Source organism: Zootoca vivipara, chromosome 6, assembly GCF_965207765.1.
Source record: "Zootoca vivipara chromosome 6, rZooViv2.hap1.1, whole genome shotgun sequence".
Taxonomy (NCBI): Eukaryota; Metazoa; Chordata; class Lepidosauria; order Squamata; family Lacertidae; genus Zootoca; species Zootoca vivipara.
The window spans coordinates 44,416,833-44,435,743 of record NC_142589.1 but is presented as its reverse complement, the minus strand read 5'-3'; the positions used below and the strand labels follow the sequence as shown (position 1 = coordinate 44,435,743).

Genomic DNA, 18,911 nt, shown 5'->3' with positions numbered 1-18,911 from the left:
ATAAAGTGTTCCAAAACTTGTGGAAGAGGAATTGCAAAACGTGATGTCGTCTGCAAAAGTGTAGGGCCTTCCACCCTGAAAATCCTGCCGGAGAATATGTGCAGCAGTCAAACGAAGCCAGAATTGCAACAGACGTGTGTGTTGGAACGGTGCCCCAAAAACGATCGTCTGCAATGGGTGATTTCTGCTTGGAGTGAGGTACAACAACCAACATGCTCTACAGGACTTAGATAGCCATAGGGTGATATTTGAAAATCAAATGATGTTATATTCAAAGGAGTGTCAGGCTTCGTTGGTCAGACAATATCTGTTGTTAATAATGCAAAAGTTAACAATGCCCCTTTGTCGCTGGACTTCATGAAGAGAGGTTTGTCTCCTTGCTTGGAGCTGTGAGGGGAGACAGTTGGTGCAGTCCACCCACTGTGGGGCATGTGGACCTGTAGCAGGGATGTATAACCTTTTTTTTTCCAGCCCAAGGGCCACCTTCTGACACTCAAAATGCACAAAATGCTGAAAGAGGAAGCAGAAAGAGAGTCACTTCCAACGTTTTCCTTCAGCTCTCTCTGCATATTTCAAGGCTAGCCACACTCGCCACCTCATGGCCAAGAGAACAGTGAGCTTAGTGGCTTTGTGGGCATCAGAGGAAGACCTGAAAGTTGCCATTATGCCAATAGGCACTATTTGATGGCCCCTAACTTAACTCTCTAAATGAAGCCCCATTATCCAGGCAGTATCTTTAAAATAAATATTCTCTGTGTACTTTGTTTTCTCCTGTTAGGAATAGTGGTGGTGGTGGTGGTGGGGCATTTGATTCAGTTTGTATTTAAAGGCAAAGTTTCCAAGTCCACATTTTCCAAAACAACATGCAGATCTAAACAAGACATCCTTCAAAATTCACACTTATCCACATTTTGCAATGCATTTCTCCATCCATGGAATGCACATGCTTACCTCAGAAATACTGTAGGTTCAATTCCAAACCACAACAATAAAGTTAGTACTGCAATAAAGTGAATCACACACACAATTTTTTTTGTTTTGTTTCCCAGTGTAAAATTATGTTTGCATTATGCTGTGTGAAATGCCATTGTGTTGTTGTTGTTGTTTTTAAAAATGTACGTACCTTGATTAACACATACTTTATGGCTAAAATATCCTAACCATCATCTGAGCCTTCAGCTAGATATAATCTTTTTGCTCACGGAAGGTCATTGCTGCTGATGGATGGTTGCTGAAGGCTGGGGTGGCTGTGACAGTTACTTAAAATAAGAAGCTTGATGGCTACCCTGAGAAAGCATGCTTAGCCTTCCCCCAGGCTCCTCTGGCTACAGAAGTGGGTGGGCTTTAGCCCTAGCCAGTTCCATTGCGATGGCCAGATGAGGGGAAGCAGGGTGGGGAATTTCCCCTGGAAATGGCTGGGCTGCCTGTTGCTGCACCCACATTCTCATAAGGAGCAGCAGGAGCATGTGGGGGATAGGGTCCTGCAGCCTCACCACCAACCCAGCAGCAGCTGTTGCTCCTTGAGTCCTTCAATTTGTAAAAAATGCAATATCTGCAAAGTGCAATGAAGTGAGACATGCCTGTATATAAAAATGCATATGCTAGTGTAAAGTGTGCTTAAAAATGCATGTATTACTGATAAATTACATATAAAAATGCATTATATTAGGGGAAATTGCTTGCAAAATATTAGGCAAAAGTGCATACAGCAAAGTGTATATTAGAAGAATTTCATATTGAAACACTGATGAGTTTTATGAGGACGTTTTTATTTTTTTAAAATGCAAATTGATGTGGAGAAAATTAGTCTGGAAAAATGAGAAAAGAAGAGAAACCGAAAGTGACATATTCTCCCGTTCCTACCCATAGTGCTCGGCCACCTGTGGCCCAGGTGTGAAGCGGCGAGAAATGCAGTGCAGCGAGAAAAGTTTCAGTGGCAAACTGATCACTTTCCCACAGCGCCGTTGCCGAAACCTTATGAAGCCAAACATCGAACTGGAGGAAGGCTGCAACAGAGGAGCATGTTCTCTGCACCATTTATACCACAGGGTGCCAGGGTGGTATTCTTCACCTTGGCAACAGGTGAGAGAAGAGGCTTTATATGGTGATCTAAACCAGTCATTTCTACCATGTTTCATACTTTTTGTTATCACCAAGTTCTTCCCTTTTCTCTAGTTTAGGGAAAGGGAACTTGTTAAGCCTGAGGGCCACAGCTCCCTCTGGGCAACCTTCTGGAGGCCAAATGACAATTGTGAGTGTGGCAGAGGCAAATTAGGCAAACCAACAAATGCAAATTTTGCATTTGCATAGTAGACTAGTTTCTTCAGACTTGCACATCTCTTTCTGTCCTCCATCTAGGCAAGCAAGGAAGCATTCTCAGCGTAGAAGAGCACATTCCTGTCAGGCAAAAACACTCAAGCAAAGCAGGGCTGGTGTGGAATGTGGCTCAGGAGAGTCACGAGGGCCAGAGAGAAAGGTCTAGAGGCTGCATTTGGCCCCTAGACCTATTCTTCTTCTTTGTTTTCCTGTCACTGTGATTTGTACATCACTTAAGGAAGAAGAAGAGAAGCAACAGCACCATTTTGGTATAAGTGATTCATTTGTCTGGAAACGGAGAAGTGCTTTATATAACAATGTTTCTGCTGTTGCAGCTATGTTGCATTCCACCATCTTTTCCATACCAATCTTCAGAGGGCTGCACTGTGGTTGAACCATTACAAATCTTTATGCACAATGTCCTTGGGGATCTACAGAGATTGTCTGGAATTCCTTAAATAGTATGATTGATTACTGGATCCGCCTGTGTTTGTTTCCACAGTCTCTCAAACAAGCTTCTGTATTTTGGAACTTGCTTACTTTGTCAGTCCCATATCCCCAAGACAAGCATTTATTTGATAGCATATACATGCAGCTTTTGAACCTTAAGCTTCATAATCAGATGAAAGTGTCTTGGGGACATGATCTTAATGGATAGTGGGGTTTCTTGAAAATAAGATCAGGGTATTTCAACCACACTGGGGCCCCTCCCCCTTGAGAAGGATAGCAGGCAGATTCCTAATACCTCTTAGCCATCCTGAGGGATAATTCAAAGCCAAGTGGCAAGGGGTCTGGCACAGCATTTAATTGGTGTTTTAAACCCTGATTAAACAAGCAGTCAGGAGTTGGGGAAGGAGATGCTTTCAGACTGCCTTCATATTTCCTTCTTCTCCCATTCTCCTCGCTGCCAGATTCTTCCCCACCTTTGACAGCCTTCGATTGCTCCTGGGGTGGGCTTTGACACAGTATGACCTGAAGCAGCCTCAGCCCAGCCCAGTCAAATCCCTGGTCAACCCCAACTGGCCTGATTTATTTTGAGATCTGGGATTTAGGTGGATCCAGTGCACAGCCTGACTAGAAATAAATAATAATAATAATAATAATAATAATAATAATAATAATAATAATAATAATTTATTATTTATACCCCGCCCATCTGGCCGGGTTCCCCCAGCCACTCTGGGCGGCTTCCAACAAAACAGAAATTCTAAAATACAGAAATCCATCAAACATTAAAAGCTTCCCTAAACAGGGCTGCCTTGAGATGCCTTCTAAAGGTCTGGTAATTGTTGTTCTCTTTGACCTCTAGTGGGAGGGCATTCCACAGGGTGGGTGCCACTACCGAGAAGGCCCTCTGCCTGGTTCCCTGTAACTTGGCTTCTCGTAGTGAGGGAACCGCCAGAAGGCCCTCGGAGCTGGACCTCAGTGTCCGGGCAGAACGATGGGGGTGGAGACGCTCCTTCAGGTATACCGCTCCTTCAGGTATACAGACTCCAATGTGTAGACTTATCCTGGGAGAAAGTTCTGCAATGCAGGTTGTAACACTGAAAAGACCCTACTCCTCTTATCCCCGCAGGAAGCATGGGCGGTCAAAAAATTAAATATGGAACGACGATGTCTGACCTATAAAGAGATCCTGGTAGAGGAAAACAACATACCGTAGTCCATACGAGGAGCTAAAGGATAGGATGGGAGGCTGGCTTGAATACCATCAGATATATAATGTTTACCAAAATGACAAAAGAATGAGAGGATTTGCACATCAAAGATCTGAATTAGATAAAATACTAGTACAAAATAAAGAAAAACAGCTATCAAAGCTATACGATTTCTTATTAGAGTGGCACACCAAGGATGAGGAAACTAAGGTGGTGATGACAAGGTGGGCCATGGATTTAGGTTACAATTTAGATTATGACAAATGGACTAAACTCTGGACCACAGGTATTAAATTCACAGCGTCCACAGTATTAAAAGAGAATGTGTACAGAATGATATATAGGTGGCATCTTACACCAGCTAAATTACACAAAATGTATAAAACAGGAAACAAACTGTGTTGGAAATGTGGAAATGAAGTGGGAGATTTTTTCCACATGTGGTGGAGATGTGAGATAGTTAAAAAAAAAATGGGGAACAATCTATAATGAACTAAAGAAAAAATTTAAGTATACCTTCAAAAAGTGACCCAAAGCCTTCCTATTGGGCATGATGGATGAAGATGTTAAGAGAGACGATCAAAATTTTTTCCTATATGCTACAACAGGTTCAAGACTGTTGTTAGCACGAGTATGGAAACAACGGCAGGTCCCATCAGTAGAACACTGGAGGCAAAACATTATGGAATATGTAGGGATTGCCAAATTAACAGGAAAAATCAGACACCAAGGTGATGGAATATTTGACAAGGAATGGGGAAAATTTATGAACTATATAAAGGAATTAACATAAATTAGGGAAAATCGGAACAGTAGAGCTGGAACAAAATGCACAAGAAACATGAATATATGAATTTGAATGTTTATTGGAATAATGAAGGGGAAAGTAAAGTTTGAGATATAATGTACAGATATCTTATGAAATATTTGGTCTGAAATTATTAATACAATGGATACCCAATGCATACAAAAACTTGCTTTTATAATGACAGCAAAGGAAGAATGGAAGCCAAATAGGAGATAGAAAAGTTGTTAGTTATATTACGGTGTTATATCCTTACTATACCAATCTGTATTGGGGAAGTGGGGGTGAATAGAAACTGTAATAAAAACGATATATCAATAGAAAAGAAAAGACCCTACTCCTTGCTACCACCTTTGGGTTTCCCCGTAACCTTTCAGGGATCAAGTGCCAAATGCCTATGGTTCTTTGATGGCTTTTGTATAGAAAAATTCATGTGGAAGAAGAGTAAATGGAAAGGAATTCAACGCTTGGAGCTCTGAAGGCCCTCATGGAAGTAAAATCTCTTATCCTTTCTGTCCCTTACAGTGCACGGTGACATGTGGTGGAGGAGTGCAGACACGGACTGTCCAATGCCTTCGTCAGGGTCAACCAGCTGTGGGCTGCCTGCCTCAACAGAAACCTGCAATGTCAAGAGCCTGCAATACTAATTTCTGCCTTGCTCCTGAGAAGAAAGGTAAAGACTGTCCCACTATTTAAAGTAAATGTGTAGCAGACTAGATCTCCCAAGCTTTGCCCCTTTCTGAGAGCTGATACATAAAGGCCAGTGAGAACTGAATGGTTGAATTGCTTGACAAGACAATTCTGCCTGAGTAGTTGGCAAAGTAAGGCAAAATATGGGTAAAACATATGGAAGGCCTGCAGAACTAGGCATCACCTGTCTATGGCGGTCTACTCCATGCAGGCCTCGTGGGAAGTTTCCTTATTCCTGATAAGACTGTTTGTCCACCTAGCCCAGTGTCATCTACTCTGAGCAGCAACTACCCAGGGAGACATTAGGAAATGGAATACTGCTCCACCTAACATCAGCCACCCTGCCCTGGCATCTGCCTGCTTACTTACATCCAGCCCAAGAGATGGCACTGGCTGTCATCTTTCCCCTTCCTAGTCTCTGTATTGCCATTAAGTAGCTAGGAGGGTGGGGGGAAATCAAGAATTTTTTGGCTCTGGCTGTCATTGGCTCTGGCTCTACATGCTGTTGGTCTCTCTGCCTGCTGCCCTGCCACTCCCAATGGGCACCAGCCACCACTCGCAGGATGCAGACAGTGGTCTCTCCCAAGACCTGCTACCTTATTATTTTAAATGGAGATGCAAAGGACTGAGCCTGCGACCATCTGCACAAAAGGCCTGTGTCCTGTTATAGAGTTGGAGTCCCTCCACGAGTCATAAAGTGAGTTGTTTTCATCTGTGAGGTAGACCGGTCCTAAATCATTAGAATCAGCTGAATCGTGGATGGTCAAAAGGGATGAACAAATAAATCCTAGCCTGAAATTACTGCTTCCTTATTTATTCCTACCATTTTTATATAAAAACCCACAAACATAAGAACTTATTTTTAGAGAGTTCCAGAGGGTTTTTTGGTGTGCGTGTGTGTGTGTAGATCTCCCCACCCCCCTTGAACTTCCAGGAATGGTTCGTTCCAAGAAGTTCCTGGGTCTAGTTTCATCCACCTTTATTTTTGCCCAGTTAATACCAATAATAATATCCACTTTCTGTCCTGAGACGGTATTTTTTCCATTTCTCTTCCCCTAACTGGATTTCTTATCCAGTATCTGTTACTCATTTCACTCCAGCCTCTTCCCTTCCCCCTCCCTGCAGCTGTAGAAGTCCTTCTGACTTTATTGTAACTAGGTCTTCAGGCTCTGGAGATCAATTATTTCTTCACCGTGCTGTAAGTCTCTGTCTCCACCAGCGAACACAGCCAGCTGCGCTGGAACTGTATTGAAGCCAATCACTCTCAATTACCCACCACATAGTTCCAGCCCTGTGAGTCATTGGGGAGAGATCATGAGAAAGAAATGAGCCTTTCAGGGAGAGTTAACATGCTTCCCTAGACAAGCTGGGTCTGCTCCTCTGCTCGTCCCCCCCCCCTCTTCTCATTTCCATCACTCAGCAGGGTACTGTAACTCAAAGCTCAGTGGTGGCTAGTGGAGTTGAAAAGCAGAGAGGCCAACAGTAGGTGGAGCCAGAAACAGGTAGAGCTAACTAATTCTTGTTTTGCTCCTATCCTTCTTCCTACTTAATGACAACACAGAAATGAAGGAGGCGGAAGCTGATAGCCAGTGGCACCCTTTGGGTCAGATGTATGTAAAAAGGCAGACTAATGTGAGTAAGAGGGCAGGTAGATAGCAGGAAAACCTGTTCTTTAATGCTGAATCAGAACAAATGGCAATGCAGTTTTTCCGCAGATTGCTGTTTGTGCTGATTCAGTGGTAAATAACAGGTTCTCTTGAGGAAAGTGCCAGCGGGGATGGGGGGGACACACACAAAGGGGCTCAGACATGGAGTTTTAAAGTACGGATCTATGCCTAGAAACATGGTACAAAATGAAAACACTTTTGGATAAGTAGAGATGTTGGATAATTCCAACAGACATAGAAATAGGAAACTACCCATTTTCACTTATTTGTTCCATGTCTAGAATGGAAATCAATCCAGTGAATACAAACAGTATTTGCCTTCGTTGTTGCTTTTAGACTGCAAATGATACATAACTGATTGCTGCCCACCCCCAACTATTTGCATTATGTTTACTTTGCAATAAAATGAATGGGGTGGAATAATGTAATGACAATATGATTAATTATAAAAATTACATAAATTAAGTAATTTTGCCACATCAGATGGTGAGATGAATAATATAGGTTTTGGAAGAAGAACTTCAGTGGAATGGAAATGGTGTTGTGTGCAATGAATACAGGGCAAAACTGAAAAGGATGTATTCTTACATCCCTGTGGGCAAGAGGATCCTTATAGGGCAGGCTCATGTGGTCCTTACTGGATCCATGACTTTGACCAATAACTTATGGATTATCCTGCGACCAAAGCCATGACGAGGGAAATCTGTAGAAGCCAAGCCTCTTTCTGCCACTGACCTATTCATGTCACAGGAGATCTTTGGGTCAATAGCTGGAAGCCTATGTATTATGTCAAGATGTGAGTGATTTTTACAAATGAGAAGAGTCTCTTCTGTGCCATCAGTTTTAAGCCTTTCATCTGAAATAAAAAGGATACAGATTAAAAGCCATGTCAATTTCCTGTACTATGAACTACTATTTTTGAGGGCAAACTGGAAGGCTTTCCCATGTTCCAATAATAGCTGAACTCAGCAGTAAATCTTTCCCAAGTTTCTCTTATGTTGCTTTAATGCTGCAATTTAAATTGTTAAGGAATGTATTTCTAGAGTAGCAACATGATTCATTGCTATTCACTTTTAGGTAAAGCATTAATCAGTTGCAGCCAAACTACAGAATGCTTCAGCTATGCAATATTTTAAACCAACTGATATTTGCTTTTTCAAAATGATAGTCTAAAAAAAGGGGGGGTGTTTCTTTTTTGGAGAATTTGGGCCATACTTCCAATGCCTGGAAGGACTCTTTTCTTTCTTCACCCTTCAACCAGGCACTCTGCAATGCACTTACTGATGTCTCAGTTTGCATATTTTCCTCCTTCTCCTGCTCTTCATCGCTATTTCCTTTTGTGTCATGTCCTTTAGATTGGGAGCCTGAGGGGTAGGCAATGGCTTGTTTCTCTTTTTATCTGTAAGTTGCTCTAGGGGACTTTTGGCTCAAGGATGGAGTAAAAATAAATACACAATCTGAAATCCCCCCGCACCTCATAGACATTTGTCAGTTTGCTTCCCTCCCACTGTGCTCCATGACATATGGACTACTCTAACAGATAGTATGTTGTGGCTGCATATTCCATGTTGAGAGAGGAGAAAGCCATTGAATAGATTGGTGTACAGGAGAACGTCATGTAATAAGCATAGCACAATGAATGAGATTTCTTTGGGTGACTTTCTTGGGCATGAGATGTGCTGAACAAGAGATGTTTTCAGGTATCTGCATTTTGGTGGGGGTTTTTTTGTAAGGAACCCACCCCCTGCCCCACAGCTCTTGACATTCTCAGACAGAGAATGCATAAAATTCTTAAGTCCTTGGAGGCGGCTTACATGTGTGAAACGAACCAGCTAATAAGAGCATTCAGCTCCTATTTGCATGAGTTGTTTTCCTTCTGAAAAGAAAGCTAGCAGAAATTTACAGGTAAGTATCCACAATCCAGGCATGCCATGAGTCTTGTATGCTCACTGAAGCTTTTCTGCAATCCTGAGTCTTCAGTGTTAATGCAGATCACACGAACAGAGCACTCATGGGAGCAATTAGATGTCCATGTCATCAGCCAGTCCAGGTGCATGAAGTGTCCCAGAGCTTCAGTGTTCCTAGGGCATACTGCAAAATACTAAATATTCTTGTCTGGAATTTCACCATTGCAGATGATCCTTCTTGTGTGGACTTCTTCACTTGGTGCCATCTGGTCCCCCAGCATGGTGTCTGCAATCACAAATTTTACGGCAAGCAATGCTGCAAATCGTGCACACGGAAGAACTGATGTGAATGGAGTCAGTCCAGCACTTCAATGGCAAGAGCCTCCCTTGCAAGACGATGACAAACTTTTCTAGAAGGTCTTCCAGAACCACGAATGACCAGTGGAAGAGACTTGGGTACTGTAGAACAAGATGTTCTATGGTACAGCTTTTAACCAAGGATTAGTACACAAGGACTGGACTTTTTCCAAACAGGGTATTTTTGAATGCTAGCAGATGGAGGCAACTTTTAGCCTTCTTTCTATTTGTCGTTAACCCTACTCTGTTAATGGTCATATCTGATCTCCAAAGTGCAGTAGCACAGTCAGTATGGTGCTAATATTCTGCTCAGTGGTATGCACACAGAACCTACAATGAGGCAGTATCATTGTAATACGAAGAGATATGTTGGCTATTTCAATGTTAGTTAGCATAGCCCTTGAAAACAAGCAGAAAACAACTCCCGAGAAATTATGTTGGTGGCTGCTGAGATAATGTGTTGCTGTACATAACATAGGCATGATGTTATTCACAGTAAGCACATTTGCTGCACTATCAAGATAAATGGTGCTTTTCTATTTCACTTGCTGCTGGGAAAGCAAGGCTTATATCATGGTAGAATTTTAGTTTTCTTTTGTTCCCCATTTCACATTGATTAGTAACTCAGTCATGATTTACTAACCACTTGAGAGGCAGGCACTCCTTGAGATGCCCATCCAAGAGAACACAACAGGACTTTTCTTTAGAGCATCTTCATTTAGGGCATTGCTATGTAGGATGAGCAGACTAGCATTTTATTCAAGTAACTCATGTAACTTACAAAGGCATCTTTATCATCAGTGCTGAAACAAATGATCACCAGAATCCCAGAATCCCATCGGCATCCAGAATATGCTAATTTAGAGTTCAGTTTTGAACACTCACACTTTTGGAGAACTCGCAGAAACTAGGTCTTTCAGCTGCAAAACTTGAGTTTCCAGACATTACACCTAGAAAGAAAACTCAGCTGTTGCCACAAAAGTATAAATGGTCTGCATGAAATTCATAAACCAGTTTCTGGAAACTGAAGTTGCAAAATGAATCTTGGTGAATTCAAACAGGGTTCTAAATTAATATGGTTGTTTTTTAGATTATAAAGTCAATAGATAAGAACAAATTGCATGATTCAATTCACTGACTGATGTGCCAGTACAATACAATGGCTTATGCAAATTGAGTCATTTATTTTCTCCTTGTCACCATTATTCCCTCATGTAAAATGCCACTCTGGAGGGTTTTCTGACCTCCTGGAGCCAATACACAGTTGGTAAATAGGGGAAAGCTATTGATGCCTTCTGCATGGACATAAGTGCCTTTGTTCATGTGGGACCCAAGCCTATGATCTGTGTTATTTGTTCTGGGTAGCTAGTCCAGAATAATGAAGCACCAACACATTTTTTTTGCAGTGGTGCTCACATTTGTACACTTGGAAGCCAATGAAACCAGGGCACACAGTATCTTGGATGCCCAGACTGCAAACATGTGGAGGACAAAGCTATCACCCCCCTCTCTGCCCAAACTGAGACAACTAAAGAAAGATTGTAACATAATGAATTTTTCTGAGGAATGGCTAAAAATGACACTTCCCTCTGTTTCCACCCAATTCCTTAGTTTCATTTGATGAATGTAGTTCAGCTTCACTGATCCAAACTAAAAGTATCCCCATCAGCACCAATGCAGACAGTGGTCAGTTAAAAATACGAATTGCTTTTGCAAATGCTTAAATGAAACAAAACAAAATTCATGTCTTCTCTGTGATATGCTTAAGAAATGATTATTAGAACCATATCTTGGCTTCTAAATTCTCCATGTCTTAAATATTGAACGTTGTAAACTGATACTTTCTAGGGGACATTTTCCTCCCCCTGGTAAACTTTTGTTCTAGAAATGTGTCATTTTTTATTATTTGATGTAAAAATATTAATTTATTAATGCATAGCTCCCCCCTCTTTTTATTTTATCACTTGCTTCCCAAGTAAGTGGCAGCAACAGCAAAATAGTGTTACATAGAAGTATGGATTATGGTGTAAAAAGAAAGAAGCACAAAGTATAAAGTGTACTATTTAATTATTTTATAAGTTTTATAAGAAAAAAATACTCTAACTATTTCATTATGTTTGGTACACATACACGTTTTAAATAAAAGCTTGATGTACATCCAGAGCAATGTGAATGGCATTTCTGTTTCTGCTGCCTGATTTTACAACTGCTGCCTTGTACATTCTCATGCCTGGCATATATTTTTGATATCATGGCTTACTGTAGCAATATGCACCAACATTTAAAGGCTATGTGGATATATAGGAGGCTTTATTTTAGGCCTGATAGCTGCCTCATACCCTCCAACATATCTCTGATGACAATTTGTTGTCGTTTAGTCGTTTAGTCGTGTCCAACTCTTCGTGACCCCATGGACCAGAGCATGCCAGGCACATCCCTGATGAAAATAGGGATGTCCTATTCAACAAGTGAGAGCTGGACCATAAAGAAGGCTGATCGCCGAAGAATTGGTGGTGCTGGAGGAGACTCTTGAGAGTCCCATGGACTGCAAGAAGATCAAACCTATCCATTCTGAAGGAAATCAGCCCTGAGTGCTCACTGGAAGGACAGATCCTGAAGCTGAGGCTCCAATACTTTGGCCACCTCATGAGAAGAGAGGACTCCCTGGAAAAGACCCTGATGCTGGGAAAGATTGAGGGCAATAGGAGAAGGGGACGACAGAGGATGAGATGGATGGACAGTGTTCTCGAAGCTACGAACATGAGTTTGACCAAATTGCGGGAGGCAGTGGAAGACAGGAGTGCCTGGCATGCTATGGTCCATGGGGTCACAAAGAGTCGGACACGACTAAACGACTAAACAACAACAAATTCAACAACAACAACATCAACATCATCATCATCATTATTATTATTATTATTCCCCACCCATCTGATTAGGTTGCCTCTGGGTAGCTTCCTATATATATATATATATATATATATATATATATATATATATATATATAAACATAATAAAACATTAAACATTTTAAAAAAAAACTTCCCTATACAGAGCTGCCTTCTGATGTCTTCTAAAGGTTTTATACCTTCAGTAGCACCTTAAAGACCAACTAAGTTTATATTTTGGTATGAGCTTTCGTGTGCATGCACACTTCTTCATGCACACGAAAAGCTCATACCAAAATATAAACTTAGTTGGTCTTTAAGGTGCTACTGAAGGAATTTTTTTATTTTGCTTCGACTCAGACCAACACGGCTACCTACCTGTAACTAAAGGTTTTATAGTTACTTATCTCCTTGGCTTGGGGGTTGCTTAACTTCATACCCTCAAACATCTCTCTGATGAAAAAACAGAGGCATAGCAAGCCCAGGTGGTACCCGATGTGGATTTTTTTTTGTCACCCCCCCCCACACACCACTTTGCTGGGGCGCTGGCACAGCTGCACCTTCTTGGGAGCCATGGCTCCCATCTGCCCCCGTTCCTCCCCAGCTCGCTGTAAAGTGGCAAAGTGGGAGCTGCTTACAGCAAGTCAGGGTTGGAGGGAGGCTGGGGGGGGGGCAGCTCTGTAAGCAGCTCCCGCTTTGCCGCTTTATCGCAAACCAGGGAGGGAGGGGGAGCCATGGCTCCTGTCCGCCCCTCTCTGGCTCACTGTAAAGCGGCAAAGCAGGAGCCACTTATGGGGAGCCAGGGAGGGAGACTGGGAGGGGTGGGATCCTCCGCTAGTGGCTGCAGCCGCGGAGGATCCTCTACATGCGGCTGTGGTGGCACGATGGCTGCTCACGCCGCCGTGGCAGGGCGCCACCTTGTCGCCCCGAGAGACGTGCCACCAGGAGCGCACTGCCCCCCCACCCCCACAGCCACTGTGAAAATATCGATGTCTTAAGGAAAAGTGGGACATTCTGGGATCAAATCAGAAACTGGGATGGCTTCTGTAAATCTGGGACTTCTTGGAAAATATATAATTCATTAAAGAGATCATGAACCCGGGCATGCAAAGCTGGTAACATGCCCAGTCCAGAAATGAAATGTAGGCTCTATTTCAATCACCTTTACCAAAGATCTCCATTTGCCTCTACCAGGGGTACTTGGAGTAGGCCCCTTCAAAAAGGTAGGTGCATGCCAATTGGCCTACCTGCCCCCCACCCTCTGTTCTAGCTTGGTCATGCAAGATAATTGTGTATTGGTATTATGGATGCACTGTTTCTGGATAACGAAAAGCAGATATTTCCAACATAATACAGTGTGGATCCACATTTTTTTCCAGTTTAAGGGCTGTAGGTGAAATGGAGATTAGAATGGGGATTGCATTTAGAATCTTGAAAAGCTCCAAATTCTTGGATGCAACTCAAGCCAAGCTTTTTTGAGATTCCTTAATGCTACAATAAAACAGCCCACAATCTCAGATGTCAGGCTCTCAGTTCATCCATGCTGTTCTAGTTTCAGGTTTGGGACACCCATTGAAAGAACTGGAAATTTATTCTGGATGTCGGACAACAAGAGGTATTAAATAGCCAGATGAGAAGGAGGGAGGCTAGGCGACAATGAGAAGGGACTGTGTATGAGTGGGAATGTCAGAGTATTCCAATGAATACACAAATGGGGGAAGAAATTTACAATGTTCATTTATTCATCCCATGTCCAGAGTGGACATTAATCAAGTGAATATGATTGGTATTTACTACTGGTGCTTTCAGGCCTCAAAAATACATAATTGATTACATTTTCTCTCATTTGCTGATGGTAATGCCTTTGTAGTACTCTCCATTCCATTGAGAATCCAGGCTTCATGAAGGATTGCTGCCCCCACACCGTCAACCCCTGTCATACAAGTGCCACATAACCCAAATTTCAGGACTAGGAGGTATAATAATAGTTGATATATTAGAGAAACACTCTTATTTGGGACATTAGTCATAGATTTAAAGTTTGCAATTCTCTATTGGAGAAGCCAAAGACCAAAGACTTCTCTTTCCACACTGTTGACTGTCTCCTAGAATGACCACTTAATGCATCACAAGACAGGAGAAAACCAATCCCTGAAAATAGAGCATTTGCATATAATTAGCACCTGCTAATTTATATGTATAGAGGCAAATTTAGAATAATTACTAGAATTTAAGTAGAAATACAGTCTCACCATAGGCTGCGACCAGGTGACCTGTGTCCCTGGCCAGGTGTTGACTGTTGACTAGCAACTACAAGGACCCTGTTCTCCCTTCTTATGGTTCTTTATATTTAAACTGGTCTTAGAATGGACAGGCCTTCAAACAGAGGGCTGTCCTAGTAAAGCTGGACCCATAGTAGCCCTACTTTCTTTACAGATGGGGAACATTTTACAGGTGGGGAACATTTTCAGCCTAAGAGCCACATTCCCTTCTGGCCAACCTTCTGGGGGCCACCTGCCAGTGGTGAGTGAGGTATGAGGAACGATCAGCAGAGCAAAAAATGTTTTTCTTTGTACAGCAAACTCATTTTTACTCACACTCACATACCCTTCTTTAGTCTCCATCCAAAAAATAAAAAAAGACATTATCAGAGTTCAAGGACACAGACTAGCCAGGCAAAAAACAGTTGAGGAAGATGCAAAGCATGTCACCAAGCAGAGTGTTTCAAGGGCCAGATAGAGAGAACTTGGGGGCCACATTTGACCCCTGTGCTTGAGGTTCCCCAACTGTGCTTTGCAGATCAACAGTGTTTTTATTCCAGTCCATACTTTGTGGTTTTGCATCATTACAGGAGGGCCCGTTCCTGTCTTCTCACCAGTGGTATTGTCAGGGCAGGACTCTCGGGTAAATTTCTAGTGCTCCACTCAGCAGAATGAGCAGAAGGTTCCTCTAAGCACAGCAGAGCTGACTCACCATATTTTAAAGTAGGTGAAGTAATTCACATTACCATCTAAAGAGCTCCCCACCCTAAGACCATGAAGTCCAGAGTCTAAAATTACCTAACGGCACCACTGCTTCTCTCCAGCCACAGAAAGCCCTACCCAAGCTTTGCTTCTGGTTGAACATTTTGTTTCTTGACCCAAGAACATTCTCAGGAAGCCACACTTCTGGAAAGTCCTGCCCTTATTTTCCCTTCCTTGTTTAGCCTACCACCACGTTGGTATATACGCAGAGGACTTTGTTCTATTGCATTCAATTGAAAGGTTATAATTTGGACTAAAGAAAAATGGCAATGTGAGCTAAACAAATTCAAACAATTTCACTAATCAGGGTTGCTTATCTAGCCTTTCAAAGGAGTTTTTTTTTCCTCTCCCAATGTTCCATCCCACTATGTGCAATTAGGCTAAAATAGTAGAAATGAACTGTTTAGCTTTCCCATATCATATTGTGTAGTCTAAGTTGATGGTAAAACAGTAATCACAAAAAAAACCCTTCAGATTTGGTTACCATCACAGCCAAAGTAAAGGTAATACTAATTGTGTGGAGAAGAACATATGAAGGCCCATCTAGTCCATCATTCTCTTCTCACAGTGGCCAGCCAGATGCCTGTGGGAAAGCCTCAAGCAGAACATGAATTTCAGTAGCCGCCTTCTCATTTGTGATTCCCAGCAACTGGTATTCAGAAGCATATTGTCTCTGAGGGTGTTATGGACAGATAGATATGGATGGAGTAGGAAGAAAATGGATAGTTCCCCCCCCCTCATCTTAATCATTGCCAAATGGCTGTAATAGGACAGTAAGAAGAGCCCTGCTGGATGAGGCCAAAGACCCACTCTGTTCTCACAGTGGTAAAGCAGATGCTTATGGGAAGTTCACAAGCAGAACCTGAGCGCAACAGTCCCTAACAACTGGGATTCAGAGGGATGCAGCCTCGATCAGCAAAGGTCAAACATAGCCATCATGGCTAGAAACCTCTGATACCCTCCATGAATTTGTCTCACCTTCTTTTAAAGCTAGCCAAGTTTGGGGGGGGGGGGGATTCCACAACTATGCACTGCATGAAGAAGGGCTTTTTAATGAAATGTGTCATTAATCTTCAAGCATACAGCTTCATCGGCTGTTCCTGAGTTCTAGTATTTTGTTTGAGAGACAGAGAAATACCTTCTCAATCCACAACATGAATAATTTTATACACCTCTATCGTGTCACCGCCTTACCTTTTCTATAAACAAAAAAGCCCCAAATGTTGTAACTTTTCTTCATAAAGGAGTTGTTCTATCCAGTTAATCATTTTGTTGCCCTTTGCTGGACTTCTTCCAGCTGTACAATGTCCTTCTTCAGGTGAGGTGACTAGTAGCGTGGCAGTTGATCTACATGCCTGTACGATTTTGAGATGCATTATTTATCTATTTTGAAAAAGAGAGCGGGGGTGGACATAGGAGTCACAGACCAGGCACTCCATCCCTTGACATAAGTGAAGTCTCATCACATTAGAGAATTTCCATGAAATTTCCCCCTGCATGCATACTGCTTCTCGCTTACAACATGTCCTTTTGAAGGCTAACAATTTCATTAAAAGGATGTTTCAAGGAGGGAAATGCATATTACGTTTCTTACATGGAAACGGTGGAGTTCCTCATAAGCCCAAAGAAAAACAAGTCATAGTCAGGGAGAACCACATCCCATAAAAGAAATGAGACAACCACAATGAAATGAAATGAAGCCCCACAAAGGAGCTGAGTGGTTTGGCTAGAAGATGATGAAAAGGGCACATCTGGTGAACTGATGACTCTCCATGAAAGGAACATAGAATGATGCTTGTATTGCATGGTAAAATTATCTGACTGGCAAGTGGCCTTTAAGGCAACACCTCTGGGTTATTGGACAGTTTGTTGGCTGTGTGCTGTGATTGCTTGCCACCTCTTGACAGGAGTTGGTCATCCAAAATGTAATGCTTCAGGGGTTCACACTGATAAGTCAATAGGAATATTTCATGAATATCACTGCCAGCTGGGAAGCAGAGTAATATTTGGGGAAAGGAATCTGATTATAAATGGGTCAGAGGACTCTAGGAAATAGCATCATGGGCTGGAAGGTGCCTGCTGGCCATAAGTTGTGAGGAGGAGATAAATTCCCTGGATTCAGAGAATTCATAACTCACCCTATAAATTTAGCATCAGTTACTAAATTCTTTTCAGTTCTCTTCAGGCATGATCACACTGCCTCCTCTCACCATCTTTAAAGGGCATTTAAGAAACACAGGAAGCTATCTAGATCAGCTTTGTGTACATTGACTAGCAGAGACTGTTCAAAGTCTGACATAGGAAACGTGCAGCCTTACCTGGAGATGCTAGGGATTGAACCAAGGATCTTCTGCATTTAAGGCAGATGCTTTCCCACTAGGCCATTCAGTAACCTCTAGGGCCAGATGATCCCATTTGCTCTTCTACCCTTGCAGAATGTATTGATCACTGTGACTCCAAAGCTCAACAAGAAGTGACCTGACCATGGCAAAGGACAGGTTGTAAAATCCTGTGCTTTCAGAAAACTATCATGTCTAGATAGAGAAGACCAATTCTAGAGTGTGCTCTGCTATATAAGAGTTGGGCCAATGATATGTTGGGACAATCCCATGGGCATCATGGCCTTCACAAAGCTATGAGTTGTTGTCGATTGAGTGGTCTTGACATGGATATGAAGATCGGCCAGGGCAATAAAATTAAGTTTGGCTGTTAAGAACATAATCACAAAAAACCCATCTAGCTGAGCTTCCTGTTCTCCCAGTGGTCAACCAACCTATAGAAAGCCGGTAAGCAAGATCTGAATGCAAGAATTCTCTCCCCACTTGGAGTTCCCAGCAACTGGTATGCAGAGACATACTGCCTCCAATTCTGAACATACTTGTGTGTGGTATCTTATCAATGTGCAAACACTGGACAAAGTCCCTTGATGTGATCATGCATGGAATCACATCACATGAATTAACCCTAATGTGCAGAGTTCCCCAGATTGCCCTCTCCATGATTGCTTGTGCATTTAGCATTCAAAGCAATCATTCTAAGAGCACAACTGCAGCTCCAAGGAGCATCTCATCTCAAGACATGAACCAGCAAGCTGAGTTTTTAGCAGCTGACACTGCACACGTGTGGAGCGGACAGTGACTGGTATTTTTAAAAACAAATTGTCATGTTGCTTTTGACCAAGCATCACTGGTATCATTATTGAAAGCCCACCAGTGTTTAGTGGAAGTGCCACTGGTACACACAAAACCACGCCCAGAGTCTCAGATTTCTTAAATATAGTTGTGCTCAAAGAGTTCCTCTCACCACTTTGTTGGAGTTGGCTTCTTCTCTCCATTCCTAAAGTACTTTTAAAACACACACAAACACACACCAAAATTACATATCTTTCAATGTGGGAAGTTATTTTTAAAGTTTCCAAGGATCTACTTCCTCAAGTAGATCACTTTTTCTTCTTGAGAGATATTAACAACACACTGAACTCTGTCTGCAGCTCTGAACCCTGGAATTGCATGATTGAAAAAGCTCAAAGGGCTTCAGCTCCTGCCATCCACAAAGGGGATGGCAGTAAACTAACCAGACTGCTGGGCTCCCCCAATACTA

The 18,911-nt window shown here is 42.3% G+C and overlaps 1 protein-coding gene across 1 annotated transcript in view; it reads left to right on the top strand.

The window, feature by feature from the left end:
* Positions 1 to 11,561, top strand: part of ADAMTS18 (ADAM metallopeptidase with thrombospondin type 1 motif 18) — a 103,370-nt gene extending 91,809 nt beyond the window's left edge. The window contains exons 20-23 of the mRNA XM_035118770.3: positions 7 to 198; positions 1,870 to 2,082; positions 5,305 to 5,452; positions 9,272 to 11,561. Of these exons, the coding sequence (XP_034974661.3) occupies positions 7 to 198; positions 1,870 to 2,082; positions 5,305 to 5,452; positions 9,272 to 9,387 (669 nt within the window). The 3' untranslated portion in view covers positions 9,388 to 11,561. The remainder of the gene's footprint in view (positions 1 to 6; positions 199 to 1,869; positions 2,083 to 5,304; positions 5,453 to 9,271) is intronic.
* Positions 11,562 to 18,911: the final 7,350 nt, after the last annotated feature.